Below are 10,320 nucleotides of genomic sequence, written 5' to 3'. Positions count from 1 at the left end.
ATGTGTACAATATATCAGTAAAATACCGACAGCCTACCACTTGTAACACTTAAGTTAATGACTCGGCATATCCGATTCAATTAGGTCCCTGGTAATGAAGAACACTTGCGCGGTATAAGTAATCAAATAAAATGGCGTTAAAATAAGCCACTCTCTATATGAAATGTTTATAGTTAAAGTTAAACAAATTCCTGCAAGTTGTTGAATCTATCCATTCTACTTGTTGATTTAACAGTGATTATGAGTTTCCTCTTCTAATGGTTTTTGACTATTGCTGCATTATCTACATTGTGCACTTGCAAAACATAAAATTCATTGTTCGACACATAAATATTAATCGGGGTCATTAGCAACAGAAGAAAATGTCACATATAAATATAATTAATTACACTCATATCCTGTTTGTCATATCGAATTGCGCGCCGAATACTTAATTTATACATAGGCCTATCTTATGTGCTATATATACCAATGGTAGGTCCTCACGTACCCCCCCCCCCTCCCCTCCCCTTTCTCTTTCTCTCTCTCTCTCTCTTTATTTACTTATGTTTTTGTTATAATATAATACCCATTTTAATATATACACTTGCGGCTTGGCATTGAGTCAAATTACCTCACCAATCATTGAGGTAACGCGACGATGTTTTCGTTATGATTGTTCTTGGCACGATGAAAATACAGAATAAACTTATAAGCCCGGGGATTGGTCTCCGACCCGTATTGCCTATATAATAACAAATTGAACCGACACTGAAGACTAAAGTTAGCTTCTTTATCACGAGAAATATTATTTTCAATCGGTTGGCGGAACTCGCTCAATATATTTTGGCGATGATTGAAACAATGTATAAACAAATTTAATTTCTACATAGTTGTTGTCGGTCTAGTACGGAGCGAAACACACCTACACATAAGAACAACATTACTATGTACCAGCATGTCTGAAATAACATCAGCCGTATTTGTGAACCGAATCTGACGATATTATGCCCTGCATATGTATGACCTTACCTCACCTCATGCAAAATATACATAAATTGTGCAGATGTGTGACGAATATGAGCTGCGCAACGAACATAACTGCAGTGTTTAGTATGCCTTTACAGTATTATTGAGTACCACGTAAACATATCTCAGGTACTCATATCGTGATCAGACTCTCGTAGTGCCTATATACCGTACGCGATATATAACGTGTCACCCACCTGTCTCATAAGACGGCGATTAATACTGTTGGGCGGCCTTATTGTGCGAATGTGTGCGTATGTGTGTATGTCTCGCGGCTCGGCCCTGAATCCGGGACTGTTGAGATACCGTATAGATTATGACGTAACTACCCAATTATCCGTCTCTGTACTTCTGAATCAAACACACATCCTTGGTTCTTCAACAGTTCATGGTACACTGTCGCCATGCACGTTGTCATTATTATCGTGAAAAGGGGGTACAATTAATGTTAATATCCTTATTGTCGGGGTTGCTGATGTCATTGTCTTACTTCATAGACAATGTGTTATTACTCTGTATCATTTCCAATTATTCTGAAATTCACCTCTACGTGTGATCATGCTGTAGCTTGAATTAAAGACAAAATAAATGACTTTTATAAAATAAAATAAAAAGTGTAACGATAAGAGGTTCATTTTTTGTTTCCATCAAGATGCTGTTTATCTTAACGTTTAAATTCCAGAGCCACTGTTTGAAAATTTAAAAACAAAAGTAGGAAATATTTAGATGCGGATCATCAGCAAAGGTACACAGTTAAAGATAAACTTGAAGATTTTTGAAACAGATCGATAAGGCAAGAAGGATGTTATCATAAAGGGTCTATAACTTCCTCTCAAGTAAATATATAGAACGAGTCAAACGACATTAACCAAAACTTCCCATCGGGAGGGTGCACAATGATAAGACACGGGCGGTCTCAGGCACAAATCGTGTATCGACTTTGTGACTCAACAGGTGGTGATGCAGTCTTGAAAAAAAAACGTCGCGTTTGGCACCTTGGAAAGGGGGGGGGGGGCTGTGGTAGGAGACTAGCTTCTTTTACGACCGTAAGGAAATCTACGCCTTCGCTGGCTCAAACCGGTTCAAATCAGTAAGGCGGTCAATCCGATCCTGGGGTACAGGGGGGATAAAGGTGACGGCAAATGATTGGAGCAGGGGAAGTCTTTTAGATAATATTAGATTATAACTAAGACATGCAAAGGAGAATTACCTTCTTTCTTCGGAGAAGGAAAAGTGGGGGGGGGGTGAAAGGATGGGAGACGTGTATAAGAGGGTTTTTTTTTCTTTTCTGGGAACCAACTACTGGTTTTATATGTAATAACGGCTTTATAGGTCTACCACTGTATAGCATTCTGCAGGGTACCGTAAGGTAGAGAAAGATAGTGGTGTTGATTATAGAGGAGTGGGATGGGATGCATGTGTTTCTGGTGACGTATTTGATAAGGGACAAAAATGTCTTTGATGTACACAGTAACATTATACTGTGTTGGCGTACATCTGTGCAGTATAGTTTGACAATGTGAAACGTTATGAACTGACGCGCTCAGTGCAGTGTAAAACTTGTGATAAATAAACTTTCATATAATGTACAGCCATATCACAACAATTATACTTCACAACATCGTTAGGAACGGTGGCTGTTCACCACGATGGTTCGTGGGGGGTGGGGCGAAGAGAAACAGCGAGGTAGCCAGAGGGGTGGGGTAGGGCAGGGGGTAAAGTACCACCCACAGAAATTTTCATGACGAAACGGTGACGGCAAAAATTTTGCAACAGAATATAAATAACCTGTAAGAAAGTTGGAGGCGAAGGGAGGCGGCACGTGCCACCATGACCCCAGCGGTTACGACACTGTATGTAACATTTACAAATACATAATAGAACGTGTGGGTAGGTACAGACAGGCACATGGCAAGACGGGGTAATTAATAGTGGTATGGGTTCCTAGCGGTAACGCCTTTCCACCCCCATTCCCCTCCCACTCTTCCCGTTACTGCTTCCACTCAAAAATAGACACTCTAAAAAGAAATATCACATTGTCGTGAAAAAAAACGCAGAATACAAGTTGGTGAGCTTAGCCCACACGCCTAAAGAAAATAAAATCTTAGCCAAAAGAAATGTCACAGGGTCTTGACAGAAGTTGAGCTGTAATCAGGAATTCCTGTATTAGCTTTGATAGGGTAATTAGATATAAAACGGATGGCATCAAACAGCAGGTGGTATACACGTACCTACTGCATGGGCAAGATTTGTTAACACCTGCATCACAACGGCTAATTTCGAAGTTACCGAGAAAGAAAAAAATATGGAAAAAGAAAAAGGAATGGACGCGTCTCGGAAGAATTATATATTTTTTTTCATAAAACAAAAGAAAAGCTGTCAAATTAATTTGATCGTGTCGTTGTATTACATCTTTAATGACATTCACATTTTGACCTTTTCGCGTGAAACGCCATTAGAGCATGCAGCTGGCTGTGACTGAACATGCGTATATAGGTAACGTCTCCTTTTCAGATGAATGTTTAAAGGCGATATCGCTCGTAGACTTTTTTTTGAGGGCGCTGGCATTATCGAGGTTTCAGCGAGGTTTAATGGGACCCCTAAAACTCACGTGACCTCGGTGGCAAATTTAGATCAGTGAATAGCACAGGCAAGCGTATGCGTAACAAGCCCGTACCCATGCACACATAATGTTATAGCACAGCATTTCAGATTATTATACTGTTTACCGCAAAGGATTTTCGTACGCGATAGTTTGTTGTTTGTGTGCCTTTTGAGTAAAGAATACTGTACGATTTTCGTACAAATACATTCGATTAGACTAGAGTATAGTGACAATCATGGAAAAGGGATCAGGGCAAGGAGAATCGGGCGAAAGAAAACGACCTTATCGTGGAACGAGCGTATAGGTTCAAGTGGAGGAAAGCCATTGTTGCATGGACCTGACAAAAACAGCAGTGCAAAGGAACAACAGCGACGAAGAGATGCCACGAAGATCTATCTTCTACGTTCCTACGTAAACTGGCAAATGGAGAAAGAACTCTACAAACATGTCCACGATTTGACTTCTGTTAGCAACGCAGATTTCGCAGAACATTTGCTTCAGGATCACACAAAAAGGTAATGATTTGCTAAGCTAGGCTAAAACTGTATAGGGTAATACTAGTACATAGTAGTACTAGGCTACAGGGTATTGTCCTAGGTAACTGTCAGTATTGCGAAGTACAGAAAACTGCAAAGTTCGGACACCCCTAAGAAATACACGATTTCACCATGATAACCTACAAGCGAAAGCCAATATCACTAAAAACTAGGAAGCTACAGTTATTTCCTCTCCAAAATGACCCGTGCGCAAGTATGTACGTACATATCTGTCAATAAAATGAAGATAGTTTTTGGGGTATTTTAAGGCTTAGGTGTTCGAACTTCGCAGTGTCTATGCTATTGTATTTGTAACATACATGATTTGATGAGCCTAGGCTTTGTAACTAGGCCTATCATTCATTATTTTTCCAATGGACCTAGCGTATGCTAACCTTATCATACTTATCCTAGCACAAAATAGCAGTAAGTTGTATTACTGAGTCATCATCATCACTGTTTGTGAATGCTTGTCATGAGGATACTGTATAGGCCGTTTCTTACGACTAGTCGTAACAATTATAAACTATTCTTACGACAAAGGCAAATTCAAGTGCAGTAAATAAAGCAACTGCGCATGTAGTAGAGGTAACCCTAAACATAACCCTAACCCTAACCGGAAGTTATTGTTACTCATCGTCGTAAAATTAGTACTCCTAATCATAAAAATAGCAACTGCCCATGCGTAGTCGGAAATTATTCTTACGACTAGTTGTAAGAATAGCCACTTTGTACTGTATACAGTTAAAAATTAAAATATCCTTCCTAAAGAAGACTCACAGGGACTGGGGGTCTTTAGTTTCACTCCTCATATTTATGCCATGGAAAGCTGGGCCTTCTCATCACCAAAAAGTAAACTGTTTTTGCCTCAACAAATTGATGGAAATATATTTTCTAACCACTAGGCCTAGGTGATCTGTTCATCCCCACCCCCTCCAGGTTCTAAATTGTTATCAGCTGTCCTTGTTTGAAGAATAATTCTTGTGAATGAGCATTTGAAAGAAAAGCCTCACCTATGCCCAGTCATAATTAACTGGGCATATAACATAGGAGTAAGGCCTATAGTATTAGTAATAAGTAATCAGAATTTAGTGTTCATAGTAACTGTATTCCCTAATTTTGTAATATACACCAGTGAGGAAGGCCTACTGTGCTGTACAAGTACAACCACATGGACCTGCAATTTTTCCTATAAAAATAATACATCTACATAAATAATTTAGAATCACTCCTAACTGATTCACATGTTTTCACACCGCTGCGTATGCAACTAGACCTTAGGTTTTTCTAAGGTCAGCCACAGCCAGCATATATGCAATCAAGTTTTAATGGTTCATTTGGGCAACAGGGTGTTATACTGTTATCTACTGACTGTCTGTCCAATATTCCAGCAATCATGTGTACATATCTGTGTTTGGGATTTTTGAAGGAACCCAACTGCTATGCAAGAAGTTAGGTAAATTAGCCTCACAAATTGAGGGACCATATTAGTACATATAGCTATACCTATATAAACCTTTATATAGCCATGCCTGGAGGTAAGAAAGTACCAGTTTTTTTTTTGCGTGTAGGCCTGATGCTCATACTTTATGATGCTGTGCTAAGTTATCATATTTTTTATATATAGTCAGTATATACTATGCTTGTTTTTGTTCAGCTTCTTGTGAATGATCTGATGTTTAGTGTTCAAAAATTATAATATCTATTAAATTTGGTGGCCGAAACTATCTCTTGTGGAGAGTAATCTAGCGTTAAATTAATGGTAGTCTGAAATCAAGCTATTCATGTGTAAACAGGAATTTTTCACAATGGTGGGCTTATGTCATGGTGTAAGCTACAGTAGCATCTCAATTCTCACTCATGAAACCAACTGCTCACATAAACAGGAAGTTTACACAGTAGGTAAATAATGAGTGTACATCAAACTCTCATCAAAAGACTGGACATCTTTTAGCGATATGAAACCAATCAGTTCACTAAGACAGGAAGTTTACATAGTAAATTTTACATTGACATGTGAGCTCAAGTTGTTGGGCAAGCAGTTGGGCAACACAAAATTATCCTTACAATTCTTGAAAGGTACCGCGGTTTATGGATATGTTGAAGAAGAGTATGAAAGAATATCTCATCCTTATCTGGGTTTAAATCAATGTGGGTTAACAATATGTTATTATTGAAATATGCCTAAGTGTTTGTTTGTTACTTTTCTCTTTCATATTTTTTCTTGGGTAGGTATGATAAAAACATGTATGTTTGTAATGATTTGGTCATTACCAGATTCATTATGCATACAATTAAGCTTGGGGTGTACAGTAAAATTACTATTTCAGTTATATGATTTACGGACAATTTTTTTGGTTTCATTGTATAGGTTTCAAATGCATCTTTTCCGGAAAGATGCTGAAAGTCAAACAGAGGCATTCTCAGCAGCTGTCACCACAGAAAGATCAGTTGACACTCAGAAAGGAGAAGGTAAATTTATATGTTTATCCTTGCATGAATTACAGACTGGAAGAGCAGTGCTAATCTTATCTGATCTGATGTGATCAGAAAAATAATACAATTTCATTCTCATTTAATTCCAAAAGAAAAGAAAAAAATGGTAGCATATTGCTCATCCACTAAAAAGCATACATGTGTATGAAAATTTATAAAAGTAAGTGGGCCTGATATTATCAGGATCTTCTTTAGAGGCAAACTGACTAGTAACAGTAAATTCAAGAGACACAATAGAGCCTGGAACAGAGAGGACATGGTGAACACAAAGAAAGAAGTTAATGGTGTATTGAACAAAAGGAGTCAGTGAAAGCAGAGGTATTTAGATAAACTGTGGAGTACAAAGCGAGGATTAAGTAAGGAGAGAGGGCGAATAAACTATAGCAGAATACAGAGATGGAGCAGGATAAAGTTAGTCATGTCCTTCCTGTATATTGAGCCTATTCAGTTGAATGGTGCTAGGGCATTCCGTCCGCTCACTTTATCTCTGCTGTGGTGTACTATGTCTGAGATGGTTAGTCTACGAATTCAGTTACCTGTTGGGACATGTCTTTAATGGTATGATTGGGCAGCTGAAAGTGTTCCCCTACTGGAGTCTCCATTTTCATGGTATTGACTTGTGACTAGAACTGCTTCTTGAGGGTGGTCTTGGTTTCACCAACATACTTGTAACTTCAATGTCCTCTAAACTCAATGACACCATTTAAATTGAAATATCAGTTTCCAGTGCTGCATAAGTGTGATAAGTTCTAAACAAAAGGTATATTTTTAGTCACAGCCATAGAAGCTATAGCAGGATACTTGCAATCTAGTAACTCTTGTTTTATGTAATCTCTACAGATACTCCTGATCCAGTTACTTCAACACCTCTCAAGAAGCCATCTGCCAATGTTCTGTCCAATGTTACCAGTAGGATTAGATATGGAGCAGCATGGGAGAAAAACCTCAGACTATACGAATACACATTGCCACATTTACATGATCCTGAACAAAAGAGATCATACATATGGCAGGGGCAAGCACTTTTCCCAGACTTTTGTTGACAGGTTGTGCGACATTCACAAATGTTGGATTAGCAGCTAATGATACATCTGCATCACCAGATTGAGATAAATTGCTTTCGTCCATTTTGTTCGATAGTAGCTATGACTGTGAATCAGGAGCTTGGCCACCCTCTAAGTCAAGGTGGGCAAGGTTGGGGAAATTCAATCAAGGAGTAACAATCAGAGAATGGCCAGCTTTATATTATTGTATATAGGCCTACACGCACAGCGTGTATAAATATCTGTATCGGTTTATTTATACTGGTGTTCATTTCCGTTGCCAGGAGGGGATATGATTTGAACGTGGGGGAGGGTGTGGGGGGTGGGGAGGGGGTCCCATTTGAAGTGTCCAAACGATGCTAATCTTTACATCTATCTTCTTGAATCACATGTACCCCTATCGACACGATCAATCAGTCCTGTCTCTCACCTCCTCTCATGCACTGGTGTATTTATTTCCTGGCAAGATAACAGTTAGGCATAGTAAGGGTCAGAGGTCATCACAACTTAAAGAGTTGTGCGAGTCCCTGTGGTCTCTTACATCCTGGTAGCAGTAGAGAGAAGAAGCCTAATAGATCAGAAACCATAATCATCTTCTGTTGTGTCTTATTTTCCAGCATCCTTGAAACATTATATCCTTCCCCTTTGATTTCTTGATGTCATAAAGCTGTATTTATGTGGTGCATTATTTAATTCCAGTATTTAGATTGTATATTCTTCTTGTGTATTTGACAGTATCCCAGTGATCTCCATTTTTCTGCTCTTGGTTTTTTTCTCTCTGTACTTTCATATCATATCTATCTCTACCCCTAGCCTCCATCTCCACATTTTCTTTACTTTCTTCCTCCATCCCTTCATCTGTCTTTCACGCTTTCTTTCTTGACCTCTTTCCTCCCCTCTGTTTACCCTGTATGTTTTAGTTTGCGAATCCCCCCCCCCCGCATCTCACCCCCAAAAAAGTTCACAAGGTTGACAAGTCTCCCCGTGCTAGTCCCAAGCTATACACCCTTGTTGTGGTGACCGTTCAATATACTTGCGGATCAAATGGAAAGCCCCACCCCCCCCCCCCCACCCCTTACTTCCCAGTGTCATGAATCGGCAAATGGAAGATTATTCGGAGTTGTTCGTGATGGTTCAATGATCTTATAGTCAGGCATAGGCCTATACGGTTCTCTTTGTCCTTCATTGCCGTCGAAGTTTGAAATGAATTAATCGTGCTAGGAACTTCCGGGCAATGTTTAATTTTCTGTGGCAAGAAAAAAAGTTTCCCCCCAGTCTCTCCTGGTTGACTATATAGAGCCCGTTCGCCTATATGGTCACACAATAGTATAGATAAGTATGATCCATGCAGACATCTAGTATATATTTTTTTAAATTCAATCCAATTTCAGTTAAAGTTACGAGTTGTAATTCGAGTCAGTCGTGATGAGGTGCCCCATGGTGGAGCTGGGTAACCCACCCCAACCCCGTTGCCGACTTTTTGGCATTTCGTTGGGAGCCGTTCGGAACAAGAAACAGGATAGTCAATTCTGGGAGTACAGTACGCTGGAAAGCAATACACTGACGTGATTTAGAAAAAAAAAAGTTTTTTGCTTTGACGGCCGATGCTCAGCGAGACACTTTTCAATGGAAATAACTATTAGTTTATTGTTCATGTACTTATTCCCTTTTTGCCAATCCTTTCTAAAGAGGGTGGAGCCGCCCCTTATGGCAACGTATTTTCCTTTCCTTTTCCGTTCAAGTTTCGTTATTTTTTAATTCGGGTCAAAGGGGTGCAAGGACAGGGTTTACGTGCACCGGTTAGGAGGACGGGGTGCAGCTAGGGCAAGTGCTCTGTGATCGCCTAAAGGGCCCGTTGCCAGGAGTCCAAAAATAATTAAATATACATATTTATCTGTATATGGTATATGACATAAAATGCTTTGTCTTTCCCTCCTGATATATAACTAAAATTTATATATAAAATACAATGTAAGCTGTGACTCAGTCTATGTATAATTAATACCTAAATTGGCTGAAATACCAATTGTTCACACATGACGGACTTGACTTTACGTTTGATACCCAATAGTTTGTAATCACTTCAGTCAATTTTTTCACTCATTCGCGTTTGTCTTTTTGTGACACCAGTCAGCGTGAATCAGACATAAAGTTCATAACTATTAGTTTCTTGAGCTGTTTCTTGACTTCGACTGCTCACCATGTAGGCCTAAAAGAGTAAAAGCAGGGAACTGCTAGAGTAGCAGCTCCCTGGTCGAACTATTACGCCTGATGCAAAGCTCGACCGTAACCTATACTGTACAGCCCATTAGTTGTGAAAAGTTCTGAACGTAAAACAAAGCACTGAGTTTTGTATCACACAACACACACGAAAACGCGGCGTAATACCGCATACTACTGACCAGGGAGTTGTTCCATAACAACTCCCTGTACTGCCACAGACAAGAAACTATGCAGGAATTTCGCCAAGGCCACCGTTCAAGTAACCGAACCCGTTTATTGCTTACTAGCCGTAAATACGGGATTGCTGAGAAATTACGAGACAACAGCGACGATCCGATAGAGGGTAGTATTGATATTATTTTTGAATCGGGTGGTGTGAAGGACAGAATTTACGAGGAAATTACGAGCG

General features: G+C 39.5%; 1 protein-coding gene across 2 annotated transcripts; it reads left to right on the top strand.

Moving 5' to 3' along the window:
* The first annotated feature begins 3,526 nt into the window (after positions 1-3,526).
* On the top strand, positions 3,527-9,571 carry LOC139961704 (uncharacterized). 2 transcript variants are annotated; one of them, XM_071961115.1, is made up of 4 exons: positions 3,527-3,939; positions 3,974-4,128; positions 6,521-6,621; positions 7,486-9,571. In XM_071961115.1, the coding sequence occupies exons 2-4, from the start codon at positions 4,037-4,039 to the stop codon at positions 7,686-7,688; spliced, it is 396 nt and encodes a 131-aa protein (XP_071817216.1). In that variant the 5' UTR covers positions 3,527-3,939; positions 3,974-4,036; the 3' UTR covers positions 7,689-9,571. The 2 variants fall into 2 exon arrangements, with proteins under 2 accessions (XP_071817216.1, XP_071817215.1); XM_071961114.1 differs by having other exon boundaries at positions 3,528-4,128.
* Positions 9,572-10,320: the final 749 nt, after the last annotated feature.

The sequence above is a fragment of the Apostichopus japonicus genome, chromosome 20, assembly GCF_037975245.1.
Source record: "Apostichopus japonicus isolate 1M-3 chromosome 20, ASM3797524v1, whole genome shotgun sequence".
In the NCBI taxonomy this organism is placed as follows: Eukaryota; Metazoa; Echinodermata; class Holothuroidea; order Aspidochirotida; family Stichopodidae; genus Apostichopus; species Apostichopus japonicus.
Note: the sequence above shows the minus strand (reverse complement) of the source record. Positions and strands in the feature narration are given on the sequence as shown.